A 23,107-nucleotide genomic window follows, 5' to 3' on the forward strand; every position below is an offset into this window, starting at 1 on the left:
GCCGGGCTCCCCCAGCCCTGCTGCTCTGGCTGCGGCTACAGGCTCGGAAACGTGCAGCCTAAATCCTGGGCACCGCTGCTCCTGGGTTCCTGCTGCGCTTTCCCTCCTCGCTCCGCTTCACTTTCCCTTCTTGCTCCGCTTCACTTCTCTTCATCTTCCCTTCTTGTTTCGCTTCGCTTTCACTTCTCACTCTGCTTTCCCTTTCTCTCCTGGCTTTTCCCGTTAGGATCCTCGCCCCCAGTACGTTCTCCCCCCGTGTCCCCACCCCGTGTCCCGCGGAACCGGCAGCGGGGCCGGGCCGGGCCGGGCCGCGGGCACATGGCTGCGAGCGGCCTGGGCGGGCTCCGCACCCCGCGGACTACACCCCCCAGAAGCCTTTGCGGGCGGGTGGGCGGGTACCGCCGTCCCATTGGCTAACAGCTCCCATTCTCTGCTCGCGGATTGGCCGTCCCTCGCGTCCCTAGGGGGCCGTGGGCGGAAGCGTGGCGTACGGCGGCCGCGGAGGCTCGGTGCCGCCATGTAACGCGCCCGCCGCTCCCCGCCGCCGCCGCCTCCGCGCCGCTGCCCTGCGCCGCCCGGCCGCCTCCTGCCGCCTCCTGCCGCCCGCCATGGGGGCCCGGCGCCCGGCCCGGCCATGAAGGGCGGCGGGGGGGCCCGCTCCCACCTCCTGCCCGCCGCCAGGGGACCGCGACGCCCGGGGACCGGCGGGGCTCCTCCTCGGTGAGCGGGGACCGGGAGCGAACGGGCTGGGGGGGGCTGAGGGGACCGGGGGGGGGCTTAGAGGGGCCGGTGTTGGCCCTGAGGGGGCTCTGGGGGGGGCTGAGGGGGGTCGGGGGGGTTGGGGGTACCGGTGGGGGCACGGCTCGGGGCTCGCTGCGGGCACCGGGGGCTGCTGAGGGGCCGGGGGGGCTCGGTCAGCACCTGGGGGGGGGGCGCGTCGGGCCTCTCTGAGGGGATGTGGGGGGGGGCTGGGGGGTTTGGGGGGGTCCTGGGGTTGGGAGGGGGGCGCTGGGGGGCACCCACGCGTGGGGGCTTGGCCTTGGGGAGCGGAAGAGGCCGTGGGGGCTGTCCCGGCCCCTTCCAGCCTCCGTTAACCGGGGAACGGAGAAACGGCCCCGGCCGGTTCCGTGGGGCACGGGGGAGGGGGTCCCCCAGGTTCCCCCAGTCCCCTCTTTTCCCCCCGGCCCTGTTTCTTTGCCCCCTCTACTGAGGTGAGCGGGGAGCGGGAGGCAGGAATCGCACGCTCGGTCGGGTGGTTGGTTTTTTTTGTTTGTTTGTTTTGTGTTTTGTTTTTTTTTTTTCTCCCCGCCTTCTGTAATTTTATTTATTTTTTTTATTTTTTTTTTTTGGAGCGCTTGTGTGTTCTTTGCGGGATGGGTGGATGCCTCCCCACATCAATAGGGGAATCCGTGGAGAAAGTATGCAAACGGGCGCTGCTGCGCCGCCGGTGCACGCACGCAGGCGGCTCGGATCGGCTCGGCTCGGCGCGCACCTGCCTGTTACACAACGTCACCTGAGCGCCAGGCCCGCTGCCAGCAATCCCCCTGCTGTGCCCCTCACAGAGGGGGAACCCGGCGTTGTTCTGGCCCCGGTGTTCTTATTTTTGAGCAGCGGCTCCTGGGCAATGCAGCAGGCACCTTGTAGGCGAGCTGCGCGCGGTGGGTGCGGGGTTTAGTCATTAGCGGTGCTCTCTCTTCGTTTTCTCCTCCTCGTACGCAGAGCGAGCGCGCTCCCTGCACCAGGCGCAGCCTTCCCGGCGGAGCTGCGCCTCCGTGATTTCGCCCGGCCTGTTTATTTTTAGGGGCTTAGCGCCTGTTTGCGGAGAGGAGTTGTTCCATCGTCATGGCAACCGGGCTGCGTGTATCATAAACATTATTAAAGGAAACCTTTTCCAGCTCAAACGAGGCTTCCTTTTCGTAACGAGGTTAGGATCGACGTGAAACGTTGAGCCTGTTGCTCGGGGCTCGCTCCACGGCGCGGTGCGGGGACCCGGCCTCTTGTTCCTCGCCGCGGATGCTTTTACGTTCAGCTGCCGTGCCGTGCCGTGCCCGCCGCAGCCAGATCCATCTGCTGCCGGTAAACACTCCCCGCGGCCGCTGTGGTGGCAGAGGAGGAGGAAACGAAGTGTAATCCACCGAAAGAGGAGCTCTCATACAATTACATATCTTCATGGCTTGTTAGAGGCAGTCGCATCAGCGTTAGAAACAAACCAAGTGCCAGATAAAAAATTGAGTGTCTTTGAAGTTTGCCGTTCTTTCTGTTTTTTCCTGGCTGTTGCCCTGCTACCGAAAGGTGGGGAAGACTAGAAAATGCAAATTTGGGACAAGAAGTACTTATTTCTCAGACAGGAGTTAAAAAGATGAAACAAACTGCTCCGAAAACCCAAAATATTTGCTAATACCTTAATTTCATATAAACTTGCAGCTTGATTTTTCGAGCCAAGAACAGAGAATTTATTGCAGCGTTTGTTTTAAGTAAATATGACTGTCAGACTTGGAGAGGGATTAGGCAATGAAAACTGTGGAGCAGCTCTTATCACGAGGACATCCTCCAGCGTTTCCTTCCAAGGAGCTTCCTGCCTCGATAACCACAGCTTCTCGTTCAGAACGAGCTGATTTTCCTGACCGCCTGGGAAACAACAGCGCCGTGAATACCAGGGCCGAGGGGAAGATTAGAATTTACTGGGATCTGGGATTTTTTTTTTCTTATTTGTACCCGATTTTGCTATTTGTTAGAGAAGGTGCAGTTTGAGTGCTTCTTGGAAAGCTACCAGGGTTTGGAAACCTTAATGCTGATGTTGCAGATGGGAAAATGTGCATCTCTAATTTAATTCCTTGCGAATGGTAACTTGGTTTTACACCTACAGCAGTCTTTTAACCGGTAATTCACCTGTCTTCGGGAAGTAAGTTAAGAAAGCAAGCAGCAATGGCAGCAGTAGTTCAGGTATCCGTACAGTGCTCGGTGTGTCCCAGAAGCGGGCTGCGTCCCGCTCCTAGCACCCCGGTGAGGCAGATTTTTGGCCGGTAGGTTTCACACGTGTTGGGCACCAGGCTCCCAAAAGGAGTCAAAATCGGTAAAACACTGAAAGGAGTAATTCAGGTGATTCACCTTCCCAGGGGCTCGAGAATGTTTTATGAGAGGGGTGTTGGTACAGGGGTGTTTGGAGTGCTGTGCTAGTGAAATTGTTGCTCGATTGCGTGCTGATGACCACTTAATTGCATAGTTCATTAGTGATGTTACAGCTCCTCGTCCCGTTAGTAAAATAAAAGGAATAGAGGGAATAGCGCAGCTTTATACTTACTTATTTTGTTGGCTGGACAGAGACAGTGAACAGCCTGATGGTCCTTTGAAGTTAACCCTGTTTTGAACCGGGGGTTGGGCCTGTGACCTCCCAAAACCTCCTTTAATCTAAACTGTTGCCTTTTTTTTTTAATTTCCTGGAACAAGCATCTAAAGCCTCGTCTCCACAGGAATATTGCACAACAGAACAGGGGTTATTGTCTACAAATTCCTTCTGTTCACTCACCATGGCCATCTTCAGCTATTAAAAAAACATGGGGAGGGTTTTGTACAGTGAAGCCCTAACAGCTCAGCCTTGCTGTGCATGAGCAGGGTGCCCCTGTGGTGTGTGCACAGTGAGTCCGGCTTCCTGGAATTGTGTAAGGATTTAATTTGCTCACCTGCCAGCCCGCTGCACGGCTGATTTGCACCATTAAGCACGAGGACCCCGAGACCATCTCTAAATTATCGTTGCTGTTTGAATTTATTTATTAAACAGAAGTGTCTGGGGAGCGGTTTTGTTCTCTTCTGGTGAGTTTTGGTGCTTTCAGGGTGCTGTGCACATTGGTGGTACTGATTCGGTTCTGGCAGCCTTCAAGCAGCATCCTCTGTGGCACCGTCACCCCGTGTCTTCTGCTTTATGCTGCTCTCAGTCAGCTTGTGAGGTGTCACTTCTGTGTAAATGCCTGGACAGCTGTAAGCGTGCCCCTGACGTGCCTGGGAGGGATTTTTGCCCTCGTAAGGACTGTGACGCTTTTTCTTCCCCTCTCCTTTGCACCAGCCGTGGCTCCTGGGGGGGGATTCTGGCACGGTTGTCGAGCTGCCTGCTGTAATCAGCCCATCTGGAAAAGTCATCGGCCTGCAGATGCTGATAAGGGAACAAACCGAGGCGCGGGATTACTGAGCTGCTCTCGGTGTTGAGTCAAAGCACAGGAAATCTGCCAGAAGGCGTTGAAGGAGGGGGTTGGGGCAGAGCCCCTCCGGTGCCGCCCCTGCTGCCTGCCCTGTCCCGGCTGGCTGCTGCCTACCGGGGCTTAGCAGGTGCCCCTCTCCCCCCGAGCTGAGGGCACCGAACCCCTCGGTTTGTTTCGCAGCGGTAAGTACAGCTGCTGGCCGTGGTAAAATCATACGCCGCTTCCTAAGCCGTGCCACGCAGTGACCGCACGCTCTCCTTCCCCCAGCGCGGCAGAGCCTGGAGGCTCTGTAATCACATGGATTGTGCGAGGCGGGTTGTGGCGAGATGGGTGAGAAGTCGCTCGAGAAGATGCCTATCTCGTGTCCTGGCGCTGTTGTAAACGTGAAGCTGTGTGAAGTCAGGGCTCAGACAAAGCTGCAGCAACCTCAGAGAGGCTGCAGCCACCCGAGCACGCTCAGGTCTGCAGCGTGCGCGCTCAGCAAACTGCAGCCAAACTCCGTCAGCTACTCGGTGTGCTGCGAGGGTCAGCCGTAGGCGGCAGAGAAGATCTCAAGACAATAATAGTGCTCTATTTTAGCATGCTCATTACAAAGTATAACTGCCCTCTGCCTCTAGCAACTATTTTTTCCTCGTACTCGACTGGTGCAGAAGTGGGAAGGCTGTTGTCATAAACAGCGCCGTTGCTTCGCTGCCTAATTCCCTCATTGTCTTTTCAAATGAGACCTTTGTCTTTCTCCGTGGACTCTCAGAAGGAAAATAACCTTCAGCAAAGAGGCAGTTTGCAGTGGTGTGCTTGTAATTATTGGTGCATTCATCTCGAAGAAAAAGCAATCAAACGAGGAGGCTTTTTATGCTGACAGGGAGCTGTGCTGGGAGATTGATGCCTTTTGATGAAAGGAGCCGTAGATGTGAAAGAAGCTGAAACGTTACGTACAAATCATGCAAGAAGCGACGCCTTGCCATTGTTAGCGTGGATAGGAGTGGGGTGGTGGGTCCCTGTCCTCATCCCCATGCCTTTTAGTTCCTGTAGTCAACGAGCCCGTAACGTTTCTGGGGAGTGGGTTTTGCTGAAGCAAAAGGACAAGAGGACCTGCCAAATTCCTGCCCCTCTTGGGGCAGAAGGAGGGGGACAGTTTTGAGCACGTGGCCCTAAAAAGGGCCGGGGTATGGACAGAAGCTGGGCTGCCCAGTGCCGCCCGGCAGCTGGAGATGTGCAGAGCTGGGGTCAGACGGGGCGCTGGCACCGCTCAGGAGGCCTCGGGGCTGCGAGGTAAGGGCTCGTGGAAGGAGACAGCCGCCGTCTGCCCCCGGTGCTGAAGAAGGAAGAACTTTTTAACACAGTACCTGGTATTTTGTAAATCAAACAAAGCGAGGTGCTCAGCTCGGCTGTACTGGTTTTAATTTTACATTTTGTGTGATGGTTTTTTTTTTTTTCTAATCCTGTTTTTTCCTGAAGAAGCAACAGTTCTTTGATGTATTCTTAGGCGGTATCAAAGCAAGTTTAATAAAGTCAAATGAGAGGAGCCTTTATTCGTCCTGCAGCGTTGTCTCCTGTATATGTATTACCCTCTCCCAGTTGCAGCTTACTCCTGGACTCTAAAGGGGCGAGTCCTACCAGCGAGCCCATTGATTTAACCAGCTGGGAGGGTTATTTGCTGGCCCTCCTTGCTGGATATAGTCTGCAGGAAAAACTCCCAGTGACGTTGAGGTACCTCTGTTGTTTCCTGTACACGTGCACAATAAATATTTAATAAAGAGGGATGTTCATTCTTCTCATCTGCAATACAACCTGCCCGTTAACAGCACCACGCTGCTCTCTGCCTGTGTTCCCCGACAGCTGGGGAGTCAGTAAAACTGCCCCGCCTTGTTGGGAACGTGTCTGACGGAGACTTGATAAAGCAGAGGCTGATGGCCATGTGCAGCATATCCTATAAGTGATGGGAGGGATCACGACAACACTGAAGCCTGTAAATGCCAGAAGCGTTGCTAGAAACTCAGCTGATTACCACGCCAGTACAGTCGGTAACTGCGCCCCTGCCTGGGGAAGGATTCTTCCAGCCAGAAAACTGCAATGCTTGGGACCCAGGCACCGTGAGCTCTGCACAGCGCATCCATGTTATTATTTTGGTCAGTGCTCCTTAGAACAGCGTAGCACATCACCGTGAAAGGTGCTTTTTTGGAATCCTTTATCTAATATCGTTTCAGTCGCTCCGGGCATAGGCTGTGTTGCTGAACTTGGTGCTGTGCACATACAGTTTGGTCAGCACCGTGTATCCCGATCTCAAACCAGCCTTCGCCTAGCAATCATTTGACTGCAGTTGGTGAGCTTTGAGATGATAACAGCAAAGTACTTCTTCCTGAGGGGAAGCACACCGGTGGGATTATGGCGTTGAAATTGGGGGATGAAATCTGCACAGGTTTTTAGGCAAAGAAAAGCCTCTGCCACTCTGAAATTCTGCTGCTAATCTAATTTCTGCGTGATCACCTCCCGTTGCATCAGGCAGCGCTAGTTGGTGCAGTGCTGTTACGGGCTTTGGAGCTGCTGCGGATAAATGTAGCGTGGGAATAATCACTCAACTTCATTTTCCTGCTCTTTCGCTGTTAGCACTTAGCGCGGGTATTGACAGCTCTGCAGAATGGTGGAATCAAGTCCTTATGTCTGCACAACAGCCGTGCGTGTGCATCATCCTGACGGCGCGATGAGGCTCCGCTCGTGGTGCTCCGCGGCACGCGCGTCCCTGGCCGTGCCAGCAGGCAGATATTAAACGAGATTAAAGGTTCCTGGTGAGTGTGAACGTAAGTCAAAGTGCTGGAAAGGATTGAATTCGGTTCCCTGCCCCAGAGGTCTGGGCCTTTCGGCTCCCCAGCGTGCTGTGGGAAGTCTCAAAGCACTGGGCTCAGCAGCTGATGTTTTCTTAGAGTACTCAGCAATTAATTTGGGCAAGCGTGGAGTTGTATGCGTGCGGTAATTAATGAGGAAAGCACCTTAGGCCAGCATAACAAGGTGGTGTGGGTGTCCTTCATTTTGAGATTGTTGCGTGTAATTGCAGCAATTTAGCTGGCTTGATCAATGTAACATCCCTCTGGAGTCACGTAAGCGTGGCATTAGGCAGGTAGTCTTAAAAATAGGCTCAACGAGATGGGCTCTGCCCAAAAAAACACCTGCCCTAGGGCACCTTATTTAAATAAGAATGCACAGTCCTGTGTGAGCTGTCAGCAGTAATCCTTTTACAGGGCTGAGTGAGTCGGGAGGCTCTGACACGAAGCCGGTTCTCTTCCTTATATAGGGCTGGGTGAGTGCTGGGCAGTAAGGAGGTTGGAATAAAAGCCCTTGGTAACAGATGAACTGGCTGGCAGTGCCGCCTGGATCTTAAACCTAGCCCTGCGGATGCCTGGACCTCAGACAGCGCGGGCGTGGGTCCTGCTTGCAGGGGCTGGGCGCGATGCTGGTGCTGAGCCTGGTGTCTGGTCGCTGGGGCTGCAGACTCCCCCCGGAGAAACCCCGTGCTCTATAGGTTTTTTACTGAGACTTGTTTGGGGGGGAATCCAGCAGTTAAACATATCAAAACACCGTCACTAATTCACCGTGAAGGCTCTTGTTGCACAGTGGCCGGGTTTCTTGTTATTGCAGTGGAAGAAGTTGAAGCCACCTATGTGAGGAACAGCTTCCTCGCTGGGAGGGTGGGGAGGGCTGGCACGGGCTGCCCGGAGAGCCTGGGGAGTTTCCCTTGGGGATATTCACAAGTACACGATCCTGGGTACGGGGCTGTCGGAGACCCTTCCTGAGCGGGGAGGTTGGGGCAGCTGATCCGCAGGGGTCCCTCCAACCTCCACCACTCTGCGATTCTGCGAGAAAGAATCGGTTCTGGAATAAGGGAATCCATGTGGGATACTGCATTAATATAATTTGATCTGTTAATTCGCAGCGTAGCTTATCCTAATGCTTCCTCTGTGCAGACAGGATTATTTGTGTTCTGCTCCAAAACGTCTGCGGAAGTGCTGTTCCGCGCGGTCAGATATGGTCAGGGAAAGATGGCATCTCTGCCGCCTCGTCTGCCCCCGATGACTTTATCCAGCCACAGCTCCAGTGTGGGAAAACCATGCTGGCAGTGGGTGAAGCGACTGGCAGGCACTAGTGCTAGAAAGTCTCAGCCTAAAAGACTCATGTAGGTAAGACACGAGAGGAATCAAGAGAAAAGCCAAGGCAGCATCAGAAACCATTTAATTTACTTTTTTTAGCTTACTTTCTTGTGAAACACGGGGATGAAGTTTGGGAAAAGAAGGAGGTTTGAGAGGAGACCGGGGGTCGATTGGGAGGGACAGCAGCGATATGAATGAAGGAAAACTGAATTGTTCTGCACAGCGGCATTCCCAGGTAGCTTAAGCAGTTGCTTGATCCGCTCTCCGCCTTGTTAAGGACTTGGAGGCTGGAGGTGGGTGCAGGTAAGAAACGGAGGAGGTGAGTGTGGGTGTTTGATTTTACCTGAGTGCACCTGAGCTTTTTTTTCTTTTTTTTTTTTTAATAAAGCAGTACAAGTCAGAATGGGTGAACATGGAACAACTTAGAAACTGTGGGTTTTTTGGTGTTTTTTTTTGGATAATGACTCATTGCAACTTACCCAAAGTGACCTGATTTAGTTAAATGAGGCTAAATATAACCCATGTGAAAAGGACTGACATGTGGGAGGAGACGATAGCAGTTGGCTCTCAGCCTCTCTGTTCTGCAGGGAACATCTTTCACGACTGGTGACTAATAATTTTTACTCTTGCTGCCTTTGGAAATAACATCTCTGCACCCGTACCCCCTTGTAGGGAGATGCAGAAAACGCACCGGTCCTAATCTGTTGCCTCGTATCTGCCTTTCTGAATTTCAGCTTACTGCTATGGACAGTGCTATCACCCTGTGGCAGTTCCTCCTCCAACTCCTGCAAGAGCCTCAGAACAAGAATATCATCTCTTGGACCTCCAACGACGGGGAGTTCAAACTGCTGCAGGCAGAGGAGGTGGCCAGACTCTGGGGAATCCGCAAGAACAAGCCCAGCATGAACTATGATAAACTCAGCCGTGCTCTCAGATACTATTATGTGAAGGTAACAAAGTCCATAAGTCCACCTGAAATCTTTATCCATCTTACCCACCTAATGAGCTTTGTTTCCTTTTTCATTCTCTTCAAGGGGATAGGTGTCACTTCTGTCTCCCAGACTTAAGTGAGGTGCACTAGTTTATGTTTAGACTTGCTTTTTTTGCCTTTTGTTTATCCTCATATCTGGTTCCTCCCAGTGGTTATGTTACGAGGTTCTAGATACATTTGTGCAAAATGTTATTGTCTTTGATTTATGTCTTTGGTAGTATGAATCCTTCTTTGAATAATGTTCTCCTTTGCAACCCCTCTCCAAACATATGTGTCCTTGCAAGTGTTAAAATCTTCAACACTCCAGTTTAAGCAACAGAATGATAATGGCGGTCCAGATGGTGAATATTGCACCACCTTGAGACCTTTTCTGTTATTGTCTCTACGAAGGAGCTATCAAAATAAGGATTTCCTGTGTGGCAGCCCAGTCTTTTTCTTTTCCTCCTTGTGTTCAGAAATGCACCCCTAAGAAGGATATTGAGTTTATTCCAGTAGAGTAAGGTGCTTCTCTTATTTAGCTAATGTCTTCTAAGAACTTGCAGTAGCCTTTCATTAGTGCACGTGTAGTGTCAAAAAGCTGAACTAGAACCGCAGTGTGGGATTGTGATCTTCATTTCAGTAACCTTCCGATAAGCCATTTATCCCACGACTGTTGCTGTGTGGGTGTACGGGATTGAAACACAAAAACAGTTCCTGAGGAACCTGTCAGTTTGTAGGGTATGGTTTGTTGCTTGTCATTTATTATTGAGTAGCACAGTTTCCTTACCTCTGCCTTTATACCAAGAGGTCTAAGTAACAACAATTGTTCAATAAATAACAATATTCTTTGGCCGAAATTGTTTGTGGCATTGCAGTTAGGAACAAACCAAGTTTGATGAATGCTACTTTGCCTATTGAAAAAGCTGATAAGCCTACGTTCTGCTGACCAGTTCAGCTTCTTTCTTTTATTATCATCTTATTAAGAATAAGGGTGATATGATTTGATAGATTGCACTTACTGTACACATACCAATGATCTTAACTCTTATGGGGGTAACGGGTATCTTTTGTTTCCTAGTTGGTCTTTGAAAATATTGTAAACTGAATTGTTCTGCAGTTTTAAGGCTGCTGTTAGTACATTTAAGGTCGGGGTAAGTTCACCTGCTCTAGTGTTCTGTCTGTGAGCTCTGGAAACGATGCTTTGGTGGGACAACTAAATTGCAAGAACGCAGTGTGTATTTTAAAATAAATAGAAACAATTTTCAGTGAAAGACTACCAACTATTTAATTCCTCAGTCTATTTTAGGCAATGTTTGTAGCAAGATAATTAATCTGAAGGGCTAAAAATATGTATCTTCTTACCCACAGAATATCATTAAAAAAGTGAATGGTAAGAAGTTTGTATACAAGTTTGTTTCTTATCCGGAGATTTTAAATATGGATCCACTTGTCGTGGGCCGTATAGAAGGAGACCCTGAAATGACTGGTTTTGCGGAAGTTAGCAGTGCTGCAAAGGATGTGGAAAACTGTGGGAAGGAGAAGTCTCAGTCATGTGCTAAATCCTCCAGCCGCAATGACTATATCCACTCAGGCTTGTACTCCTCTTTTACGCTGAACTCCCTGAACTCTTCCAGTGTAAAACTCTTCAGGTCCATCAAGATTGAGAATCCAGCCGAGAAACTGACAGAGAAGAAACCCGCTCAGGATCCAACACCGTCTGTCATCAAGTTTGTAACCATGCCCTCCAAAAAGCCGTCCTCTGTCCCCCTGGTCGCTACCACTTCAACGGTCTCTGCCACTTCCACCGCTTCTGCCCCTTCGGCTGCATCCTCTCTCTCCATGGGATCAGAAGAAACTCTCCAGACCTTGGAGACTCTCGTTCTACCCAAGTTAACTGTCCCTGAAGCTCCAGCACCTTTGCCAAACTTAACCACCAGCTTCACCCCAACTCCGCCTGTATCCTCGGTTTCTCCCACTCTGCAAGTTCCTTCCACTCCCCCTTCGCCCCCCCTGAGTTCTAATCCTGACCTGGACATTGACACGGACATAGAGTCGGTGGCTTCGCAGCAGCTGGAGCAGGCTCAGAGCCTTCAGCATCAATCCCCAGAGCCCAAAGAGCAGGATTCATCTGTGCTGGAGAAGGAATTTGCCAATCATCTCTCCAGATCTAAAAAACCCAAAGGGCTGGAGTTGGCTCCTACTCTTGTCATTACAGGCAGTGATCCAAGTCCGTTGGGAATACTGAGCCCTTCTCTCCCCACCGCTTCTCTTACTCCAGCACTTTTCTCTCAGGTAACCGAATTACCCCCGCCACCTCTTTTTTTTCCCTTTTTTTTTTGTTTAGAGAGTAGTGGTTATATTTTTAAACAGTAAGGGAGGGCAAATGGAAAGTTAAAAGCCAGTAGATGGTATTTGGGAGCTCTGAAACCCATGACATTACTTCCATTTTCTTATAAAACAGAAATTTTATTCATAATCTTCATTAGCTCCCACCCCAAAGTGTGTCCAAGTGGCAAGTCAGCTATACGCATCTGTACGGTGTTAGCATGGGGAAGGCAAAGCCCAGCACCAGTAGGATCCTTTGTAAATCTTCCCAAAGTGACACTGAATTATTTCAAAAACCCTAAACCCTGCCCTTCAGGCTGATTCTGAAAATGCGTAAAAATAGCTAACCACTGAGGCGTTTGTTTGCCGAGTTCTTTCACTTGATTCAGTAGCCTTTTACTTCAGACCAGAGTAATGTGAGTTAACGGTGATAAGAATGGCTGCAGAATTTGGTTGTTACCGCTGTGTGGGAAAGGAAAGCTTTCATTCCTCCTGGAAAATTTGGAAGAGAACCGAATCCAACTATGCTGTTATATTGTTCTGTATATATTTAATCTCCTTCCTGTAATAAATTGGAGTGAAACTGCAGGGAAACCGCTGATAGAAAACTGAACTGGCTGAAGGCTGGGGGGGAAAAATCAAGTGTAGCTGCTCTTCTGGCGCCCCTCGAAGTGTTTGGCTGGTGAACCTGGAACATCCAGAGCACTCAGAAGCTGGATGTGAATTTCTTTTGTTGTGGCTTACATCACCAGTGTCACCCAGACCATGTGTATGCCCACTGCCTACTCACATTAAATTCACAGGCTGAGTTTTCCCAAGTCATTGCAGGTGCTGTGTACTGAATTGCAGGAGAGGCCAATTTGCTGTGCGCGGGATTTGGCAGCTGCTGGGAGAAGAGGGCCAATTGCTGAGAAAGGGGAGGGAGAGCCGATGACTGCTGCTGTTGTGGGGCTTGAAGGGAGGAGGAGGAGAAGGTAGGAGGAAGCGGAAGGAGAGAAGGGGAGTTTCTGAAATTTGGATCCAGCCCTCTGCAGCTGTAGGAGCTCATTATTGTGGCGAGCTTTCCATGTGCTATCTATTACTCAGTGCAGGTTTCAAACGACTGACTTGTCTCCATGTGTTTTGCAGACTCCCATCTTGCTGACCCCAAGTCCTTTGCTCTCCAGTATTCATTTCTGGAGTACCCTAAGCCCGGTTGCTCCTCTCAGTCCTGCAAGGTTGCAAGGTGCTAACACACTCTTTCAGGTAAGTTCAGCCAATCTCTCTGTTTGACCTACACTTAAGCAATGCCCCCTTCTTCAGAAGACCTGCTGGGATCTGTTACCCCAAAAATCCAATGGCAAGTTTAGGCAGTAATACTTGCTGCTTAATAAGGCAAGTAAGCATTTCAGGGAATAGTTCATACTTCGGTTGCCAAAAACCAAGTTTAAAGTACTAAAAAGTCGCTTGACAGTTTCCTTGAATTCAAGGAATCATTTTGTACCCAGTGGAAACAAAATAGACATCTTTGTTTTCTATTCCCATGTTAGCTTTTGAGAGCAAGTTTAATCTTAGTGGATGTTTACCCTGTTTTGTTTAAGTATATTGTAAATGTTGTTGTTTCAGAAATGTTCTAAATTAACAGCAATCTGCTGTAGTTAAATTATGTTTTTTAAGTCTGCCATTCCTGTAAAACTTGCCTCCTTATAACTTCACGGGTTAAGAGTTTCCTGGAAGTGGAATTTTGCTATTCTCTCGTGGTTCTTTTAATAGTTTAACAGCCTCCTTCCTTTGAAGGACATTAATTAAACCTCAGCACTAGTAAGAAGGGAGGCTCTGTGTGTGATCTCTGTGGCAGTATGTAGCACATTTTGTGTATGCTCTGTATTATTCTATCTTTTATGGTTAAGAAATTCTCCGCTTCATTGTTTTCAGTAAATATTTTTATTCATATAAGATTAAAAAAGAAAAAAGCCTTCTAAATTAAGAAAATAAAGTCTTTAGCTGTGTAATTACCTTTGATTTTCCTCTACGTTCCACTTAGGAATTGGAGTACCTCTATCTGTTGCCTGAGTCTGCTTAGGCAGAGGGTGAAATTTAACTGCTTGTCTTTTGGGTTTATATCTGTCATCGCCATGGAGATGAAGGAAGTACCTTATGTGTACTGTCAGGATAGGCAATAAACAGCTAGGTCTGAAAACGCGTTGGACCTTTTCCTCTATAAATAGCTGGTAATTAATTGAGGAACAATGTAGAACGTGGTTTCTCAACAACCTCTATAAAGTCCCTGTCTTGTGACCTTATTAGTTTAGGAGATAGGCAGTGCTCAGCGCAGAGGCTGCAGACTGGGTCTGTCTGGTGACGCTGGTTGCAGTTGCACAAATCCAGCTATCTGTGATGCAGTAGCATTTTAAAAGTCAATTACTTGGGGAAGACAAGAAGATTATTTGCGAGTTTTTGTTAGTTTGTTAGTTTATTTCTGGGGGAGCTTCTATATGCACAGATATGAGAGGAACAGTAAGTTAAAATAGCCTCTTCCTTACTTATTTTTGTTTTGTCTCTTAGTTTCCATCAGTGCTGAACAGTCATGGCCCATTTACTCTGTCTGGACTGGATGGACCCTCTACCCCTGGCCCATTTTCCCCTGATCTGCAGAAGACATAGCACATGAACTCATGGAAAGGACATATTGGCAAGCAAGGGAAAGATTATGACACTTATATTTAACCATGTTTTTTAAACGAGCAATTTATAATTCCACAGAGATTATCAAGTCATAGTTTTTGCCATTCCCAGATAAAATGCCTTTTTTGCAAAATTCCTGTTTTTTTGAAGACCCAGATTGGGAATGTATATGCAAACGCCTTAATAGGAGCTGAAGCTCCGGTCTCTTCTCTTCCCTCCTTGGTTTGGAAGACTTCACTATGGTTAAAGGGAGTTTCAGTTGGTGTTGCAGTAACTGAGTCTGCACTGATTGCAGTAAATGGTATCAGAGAAGTCTTTTCTCTGTGACTCTTGGAAAACCTCTGTTCTTCTGCTTCCTGTGCTTGGCAAGAAGAAATCTAATTGCGATCGAAGCTGGCATTCCAGGAAATGCTTGGGAAAGGGGTGTGTGTGCACTCGGCTTTGCCTTGGGGCCTGATAACTTCTGCAGCAACAAAACAGCCCGCGTCTTATCTGCTGTACAAACGTCTTGTCTCTTTGCAGGGAGAAATTTTCAAGGAATACTCGATGATTGCGTTACTCAGATATGAACAATTTTTGAATGGCATTGTACAAAGACAGTCCAGCCTCTCGGGGAAGTGGCCTGGCTGCCTTCTGGATGCTTCCTGGCCCTCCCTTTGGTGAGGAGGCAAGGCCTGGGGACAAACGAATGGTGGGATTAGTTCCTTTCAGTTCTCAGAAAGTTTGAATGCTGAAGTCCAAACATTTCTTGTGCCAGAGACCTGTTCTAAAGCCTGTAATCTCACTGCTAGATCAGCAGCGTGATGGATTTACGTGAGGTTTGAGGGTGTATCTGTTACGTGAGGTTGCTGCCTGATGCGCTATTATCAGACCCAAGCTGTGGGTGAGAACGCTAACGTCTGAGCGTTAACGTTACTGCTCTTTTCCCACAGGTGAAGTGGAGAATCTCCTCTTCTCCGAGCTCTTATCTCGAGTTTTGCTTTACATCTATTGCTTTTTTTGTATGAGGAAGCACTCAGACCCCAAAAACGTTAGGCTTAGTGCGTACGGCTAGTTGAGAGAGGTACCGTGGCGTATCAACCTTACTGTAAATTTGCGCTTGCTTTTCTTTCCTTGGTGGCCGTGTGTGTGGATGAATACAGGATCAGTTTCCAGAGCCATTTGAAACACTGACGAAATGAAATTTGTAATTAGATTTTTAAACCTCAGGAGGCCTTTTAAGAGAACTGAGGAATGAGAGAGGAGGGACTCTCCTCGCACGGCCCCTCAGAGGTTGGATGTCTTGGTCTGCTGGCACCGAGCTCTGTGCCCTTCCACTTTGGGTCTCTGCTGTCAGGCAGCAACTTCGGTTTGCTACCCACATACGTGTGGTGAGTTGGTGACATAAGGATAAAAATACCCACTAGAAAACAGATGGAGACCATCTCTTTCCTTCGGTATCCTCACTGCCCGTCTTTGAGGTTTTGATGAGCAGAGAAAGATTGTACCTTTACAGCAAGAGGAGCTGGCAGTGTGCTTCCTGCTCTAGTGCACCTGTCTGGTGGGTGAATGGTGAGCTCTGCCTTCCCAGAGTTTTCCTTTTGCCAGTTTTGTGGACTCTGAATTCACTTTAAAGCATATGTATGACAATACCCAAGACTTAATTTACCGCAGTGATTTTCTCTCTGTATATTCTAGCATTGAAATATGTAAACCACTTAGTATGTTCCCAGTAGGGCACCCTAGCCATGGGTGGGTGTAATGGAGTTGCTTTTTGGGCATTGTTCATCCAGAAAGTCCTCTGCCTGGTGGGAGAAAAGAGTGTGCCTATCTTGGGGTGCAGATAGCAGGGCGCGAGCTCACGTAGCGAACTGTCTTCCTGGCCGTCACGTCAGAGGCACGACACTGCTTCGCGTTTTACACATCAGCAGATGCAGGATAAAGTTCCGGTGCCAGTGGCTCTTAAAATGACAATGTGCAATATTGACTTTTTTTTTTTAAATGCAGAAAGAAACCTGCAGATCATAGTTAAGAGCAGGCATGTGGAATTTTCTGGTTTGCATGATAGCTTATAAGTTTGCTCTAGAAAATATATATAGCTATATATAAATAGCAGCACTTTTAATGGTTGTTTTAGGTTGGCCAATTTTATGCCCACTGTGTGTGTGGATTTGAGAGCAACATTGCAGACTAGGATTAAAGTTTAAAAATAACTAATGAGCACTAAAGACTTGCAATTTAATTGCTTCCCTTTCCTTGTCCCCTATGGAGAAAAGCCAAGTTTTTGTTTAAAAGTTGTGTATGTGCACACGTGCACTTATTTTTTTGTAAACTGTATCACTTTCAGCATAGGTATGCAAGAGAACCAAATGCTAATGTAGCTTATCAGTTTTGCTTGGCCTGGTTTCATGCTCTTCTCCAAGTAGCTGCATAAGCTTGCACTGCCACAGCTGGTGGCTGAAATACGTGTTCACCTTCAGGAATACCTTCTTCAGAGAGAGTGAAACGCAGTCTGAATGTGTTAGCTTCGATCTGGTGATGTCCAGCTTCCTGACGGATGACTTGAGAAGGTGACTGCTTTTGCTTGGGCACCTGCCTTGGAAAATAAAGGTCCCACATAGGATTATAATCTCAGGAGGCAGTTGGAAAAGCAAGACTAGGCAAGGTGAGGTGGGAGAGAAGTTCACTCCTGTTTTCCCCACTGTAACTTTCAGGTCACTTAAAATAATAGTGTCTTGTATATATGCTGCCTCATTAAATGGACATTTACTAATAAGTGTATAACTGCCAGCTTTTTTGGATCACATTCCTGGCAGCACAGTGTCGCTGTGACATCCTGGGAGCTTGGTTGTGTGAACTGCTGGTACTCTGCTGGCTCGCTGCAGGAGCAGTTTGCAACTTGGTTTTAGTGTAGGGAAGGTGGGGGTTAATATAGGCTCTCTTTTAATTATCATGTTAGCAGTCTGTAGTATGGGTATAGTACCGTGTTGGTTTTAAAAATAGTGCAGCATTACAGAAACATTTTATTACGTTACAATTCATGTTGCTGAAGTAACTGTGGTATTGTCAAATGCTTGGTAGTATTTGCATTGGTTAATTCATAGATGGTGGTAGAATTAGACTGGATGAGCATGGAAGCTGAACATCTGTCTCGCTTCTGGAAATCTCTTTTAAATGTTATTGCTGCTGTATAATAGTACTGCAGAGTTGCAAAGCTTGCGCTGCTGGTGCTGTCTGTGCTACGTCTGTTTTTTTTGAGATCCTGAACCGTCAGGATGCCACTAGCAACGTGTGCTGCAAGCAGAGACAATCCGTGGAAAGCAGAAACGTGTTAATAACAGCCTACGTTTAGAGAACCGTCCCTGTTCTGTCTTACCCATTTTCAGAGAATGTGATCCTAGTAAATGAGGGTGATGGAAGAAAGGTTTTTTTGTTAGCAGCTTAAGTCTAGAACCTTGTTTCAGAAATTGGTCTTCAGCAGTGACAGCTGAATGTAATTCCTATGCACTGTCTTCGGCACATTCAAATTGCATTTTGCAATAGGTCAGGAAGTGATGAAATTCCTCAAATTGGAGAATTCGTTGTATTCACTTAGAGTGTCTTAAGACTTCAGTATCCGTGCATCTTTGGTGTAACGGAGTGGGAATTAAAATATGGAAATCTTTGGCTATTCAGCAGTTTGTTTGGGATAGTTTCTCCCTCTAATATATTTTCAAACCTCAGATATCCAACAAACAGATTCTTCTTGGTTTTCATAGTGTTCATTTTAACCGCAGTGAAGGCTGCTCATGTGCATATCTTCCTTCACAAGCTTTTCAACGTGCCGACCTGTTTAATGTCAGATTCTCTCATGACTTCAACTTCCATGCGAGAGCTTCTGCAGGTCAAGACTGGATAAAAGAGCTAGCCTAGCGCATCGATGCAGTTTCTCAGGTGAGCACAAGCAGAGTTCTGGTCCACTTCGGTAGCATTATTCTATTGCTGAGTTTGGAACCTACAGTGCTGACAATCTGTTGGCTACCCATGGTTTATTCATTTATCTTCTAGTTACTTTTTGCTACTGTTTTATAGCGTTTTTTGTATGTACTCAACTTTTACTATACAATTTAACCTCTTCCATTTTTAATGCATATTTGTTTACAAGACACATCTCAGTGTTGTATCAAGAGGCTATCTTGGTATTGTCAGCTATGAAATAAACTACATCAGTAGTTAAGGAACATTGTCAAAGTTGACAGGTATTTTAAAACTTGATGTTTGAGTTTTGGGTGTCCATAACAATTTTGTTCTGTTTTGTTCCTTAGTTCTCCTGTGTAAGAAATATTACATACCGTCTGGCCTCTCGGGTCCTAGGTATGGAGAGTTTATTTTGACTTAAAAATGACGGAGCATGGTATTGCAGACAGGCAGCCCGAGCACCACGGGATCTTACACTCAGCAACTAAGTTGAAAGTACATGAAAATTGTAATCGTGTTGCTTAGAAGCTATTTGGGGTGCTTTAATGAGGTATAGTATGTCTTGCCTAAACAGGAATTTTTATGGTTTGATTTGAATTTAATTAAACAGTAATTGGCAATGGCTGCTGTTTAGTCTGAACAGCGTTAGGAAATCTGCTTAATGTGGAAGCCTTTGGCTATTGCCATCTAGATGAGTGGTGGTTAATATGTGACATGCTGGAGTTGATCTCTTGAAATCTGAGGCTGTCAGGTGAAGATTAAAGGGTGAAATGCAGTGACAGTTGTTTTACACAGTTCTTCAGGGCTATTACTGCAATAGACTTTCTTGGATTGACATCTGTGAACATGGCATTCCACGTAGTTTGAGCGAATAGCATTGACTCTGTAGGACCCCTTTATAAAGCTGGTTCTGGACAGAAATATTTCTGAAAATAGAACCAAATCTTTTCTCTGTAGCCTGCTTTTAGTCATAAGGATGTAATATAGGAACTACAAAGCCACAGGAATGGCGGTGCTGCCATATTTCTACTTTGTGTTGAGTATCATTATCAGACCTGCTACCTGTCTTGGTACCGCCTAAAGCAGAAAGGCTAAGCGTTGGTTTTGGGTGTCTAGCAGATTTTGAACTGAGGAATGTTATTCTTGCTTTTGTACAAAGAGCAAACAAAATTAAGGGAGAATATGTTCACTGCAGAACGTTGATTCTTTTTGGAGGATGCAGCTTTTCTGACCATAAGCATACTTTTAAAAAAAATAAAAATAAAGTGACCTGTAAGGTAAGAAAACTGGGCAGGGCCCAATGTTTCTGCTTGGATGTGTAAGCTAATGTATTTCCCTTTTCAGATAGCGAGATGTCAGCTTCGTATAAATTATTCTATAGAAAACAGTAGAACTGACTAGAATTGATTTTTGTTTACCCTTCCCTTCCAAAGAATGTTGGTGAAGACTCTGTGGAGCTATTCCAGGCATCTGATTAAAAAGCATACTTCTACAGCTGAAGACTTGTTTTCTGTATGCGTTGTTTAACTGAGACTGGAATAGCTCTCGTCTTCTGAACGTACATGTGCACACAGTCACTGCCCGAGAGGATGTGTGTTCGTTATGTGCTCTGGTTCAGATTTGTGTAAATGATGCTTACAGTGTACACTCAGAGCAAATACTGCACTATGCAGTTGCCACTTTTAAATGTTTTGCACATGCTGTTGAGGCTTTTGAGAGCTTTTTCTTTCCTTTCTTTTTTTTTTTTTTTTTAAGTACTCAAATCAATTTTACCATGGTGTGGGCTAAGTATTTGCCAAAGGTTATTTTTAAACACATCTTTGACATTGCTGTATGCCACGTCTTCTATAAAAGTGTCTTAACTGTATCTTTGAATAACTTTATATTAATGGAACAACAATTTGGACTTTTTTTTTTCTCCTGAAGCACTTCTCTGTTGAGACCATGCATTGCAGAAGGTTTTCATCTCAAAGTAGGGATTTTGGCAGGGTGAGAGGGTAACAGTATAATTAGCAACCTTTGGAAAACAGGGGTCTTTTAATGGAGACACCGACTGAACTGTAAGCAGTGCAGTCCGAGAGGCTGGAAAGCAGTGTGTTTGGAGCCCACTTCAGTCCTTGGGCAGTACATGCAACAGTGCTGTACTAATAACTGGAAGCTGTTTTGTTTTGTTTTCCTTCTTTTTTTTCTTTTTTTTTTTTTTTAACACAGGAAGGCTTTGAGGATGGCTTCTGCATGGTTCCTAGTGTGTGCTGTGTGCTGTGGGGGGGGGGGTTACAATACCTGGGTTTGCTCTAGGCTCCTTGAGATGCATTGTGGTTTTTTTTGGCTAGCATGTCTTAAATCTTCAGGCTTTGAAACTGCTTTATAGAATTGTGTTGACTTTTTGTTCTGCTGTTATTCAGTTGCACAGAGTTTTATATATATGATGTACTAGTTTTAACGTTAATTCTCTGTGAACAGGGTTGAGATTATTCATTGTAGTTAAAAAAATGTATTCTAAAACTCCCTTTGAAAATCTTGTTTGTATTCTGTTGCAGTGTTACCAGATGGCCTTATGTACGTCACAGTGTTTTGTGATAAGTACAGTAGCACATTTAATGCTTATCTCTCCCAACCCCTCTGTTTTTATAGCTGAGAAGTATATTCTTAATAATAGAGATGCATAAACGGGAAAATTTAAGTGACGTGTATGGTAAGGATAGTGGTTGTCTCCTCTAATGTATGTTAGGACAGCTGGAATTAATCTGAGACTGAAATGACTCTGACTAGGGACAGTTAACCAGCACAAGACTTTGTCTTGGGAATGTGAGAATCGCTGTGTGAGCTGATGGCAGACTTGAGTCGTATGCCAGCAGCTTGTAAAAGGGAAGAGATCCCTTGGCTTCATCAGAACTGCTCTAACTTACACCAGCTGAGAATCTGGTCCTTGCAGCTTTTTGTCCGTGGCTCAGAGAGAGCCAGGGAGAGAAGGTTAAGCTAAATTTTAGAGAACTTCAGCAACCCAATCAGCTGTGGTAACGTGTGACAGTTGTCATTCTGTTTAAAGTGCATATCTGTTTTGGAAAGTGATTTTCTGATGTCTTTAGTGTTACTCCTCAAGTGATTTTTTAGGTTAATTTGGATTCTCTGTAAATCAGCGAGATGACGTCTGCAGTATTTTCAATAGTACAGCAGCTCTGACATTTCTGCTTGGGGCAGACTGTGGAGACAGTCATGTAAGACTCTTTAACTCTGAAATGGATTTGATTTTACTTTAATTTAAGTAAAAATGGTATTGAAGTCAGCAAATAACATTTTCAGTTACTCTTTCCAGAACAGAATTGCATTTAATATGCACATATAGTACCGAGTTGAGAGACAAAGCAAGTTGTGTTATAGCAAACATCTGCTGGCTTCCTACAGTGGAGACTTACTCCAGACATGGACTTTTAGAGCCAACTGTAATCTTACACCGCTTTGGTGCTCTTCTTACAGTTGGGTAAACTTGCCTGTGAGAGAGTAGCTTCTCAGTCGAACTTTTTTTTGAAAAAAAGAAAAAAGAAAAAAAAACTTATAAGAGTATCTTAATGCCATTGTGTTTTAAAAAAATGCTGGTATGTAATGCAAGTACATAAATAGCCAAAGTTTTCAGTAATTGTTCAGTGTTACTAAAGTTGCTTTTATTTAACCTTCCAAGATAACATATTAGGAAGACCTTCAGCATGTTGATATCATATTGAAAAAAAGTCTGATCAACTTGATTATCGCAGATATGCAGTTATTTGAACACATTTCAGGTTTGACTAGAATTTGGAGGGCAAAGTTCTATGATGCAAAACTTACTTTGGAGGACATGCACTGTATTGACACTTCAAAGTAACTAATCCTACTTTTCAAGAGTGGCATATTGGCAGTTTTTATTCAAACATAATGAAGGTCTTTCCTGAGAAATCAGGTGACTTTTCTATTGCTTCAATTTTTGTGCAAAAAAAATCAATGTATTGCAATCTTTTTTTAAAAATGGGGTGGGAATAGTTAAAGAAAACTATTTTATGTAAGAACTGACAGAGGGATTTGCTTTGTATAATGCAAGCCGGCTTTAAAAAAGCATTGTAGCAAATTATTCAAGTCAATCATATGTTAATAGTTATGTGCAACCAGACATGCAAAACAATTGTATTTTTTTAAATAAATATTTTTAACAAAGTTCCTGATCTTTTGACTGTTTTTTTTCAGTGGAGGAAATTGAAAGTGACAGCTGCAGGGCAGCTTGCTCTGTGATAGTGAGGGAGTTCATCAGACCTCGAGCTAACCTGTCTTGTTGACAGAAGCACAGGCTTCCTCCCATCTTGCTTGAATGGAGACAGAGACGGAGCTGCTGCTGCTGGCTTTGTGGTGCCACGCAGTCTTTGTGCCAGAGCAGGTACCATTCCCCCCAGTGAGTGGCTCATTTCCATATTTAATGCTAATGGCAAAGTGGAAATCTGAATTATCACGTACACTTCTATCAAAAGAAGCACTGTTCTGGAAATAGCATTTCGCTAGGTATTGTCCATCTGCAAGGACATCATAAGACGTGTTTCGTTTTTTTTAAATAGCTGACAGCGCCTGTTATGATATAAATGTAATCTGCATAGATGTCTTTCTAAATAAACTCCCTCAGTTTATTGTTTCATGCTCATTTCCTCTGTACAGAGATGGAGAGAATGCTGTCATAGTGGGAGGGTCTCTATTAATAACAGATTTATTTATTTATTTTTGCTGTGATTGGGCTTTGCGGTATACCACTTACTTTTCATCCCAGCTGTCTCCAGGAGCGTTACAGTGGCATCCTGTGGCTCTAGAGCAGAATTACAGCACACACTGCACTGGATGTGAGGCAGGAGGGCTCCTGA

At 46.3% G+C, this 23,107-nt stretch overlaps 1 protein-coding gene across 1 annotated transcript; it reads left to right on the forward strand.

Moving 5' to 3' along the window:
• Window positions 1-522: 522 nt before the first annotated feature.
• Window positions 523-22,418, forward strand: ELK4 (ETS transcription factor ELK4). Its single transcript, XM_040535580.1, has 5 exons — window positions 523-720; window positions 9,070-9,285; window positions 10,674-11,597; window positions 12,759-12,875; window positions 14,175-22,418. The coding sequence occupies exons 2-5, from the start codon at window positions 9,079-9,081 to the stop codon at window positions 14,271-14,273; spliced, it is 1,347 nt and encodes a 448-aa protein (XP_040391514.1). The 5' UTR covers window positions 523-720; window positions 9,070-9,078; the 3' UTR covers window positions 14,274-22,418.
• The last annotated feature ends 689 nt before the right edge of the window (window positions 22,419-23,107 follow it).

This window comes from Cygnus olor, chromosome 24, assembly GCF_009769625.2.
Source record: "Cygnus olor isolate bCygOlo1 chromosome 24, bCygOlo1.pri.v2, whole genome shotgun sequence".
NCBI lineage: Eukaryota > Metazoa > Chordata > Aves > Anseriformes > Anatidae > Cygnus > Cygnus olor.

What these genes read in the sequence shown, in the direction of transcription:
- ELK4 (XM_040535580.1), top strand. Translation starts at nt 9,079, where the DNA reads ATGGACAGTGCTATCACCCTGTGGCAGTTCCTCCTCCAACTCCTGCAA. An exon ending in TCAGATACTATTATGTGAAG is followed by an intron (nt 9,286 to 10,673) that starts GTAACAAAGTCC and finishes TCTTACCCACAG; the next exon opens with AATATCATTAAAAAAGTGAA. An exon ending in CTCCAGCACTTTTCTCTCAG is followed by an intron (nt 11,598 to 12,758) that starts GTAACCGAATTA and finishes TGTGTTTTGCAG; the next exon opens with ACTCCCATCTTGCTGACCCC.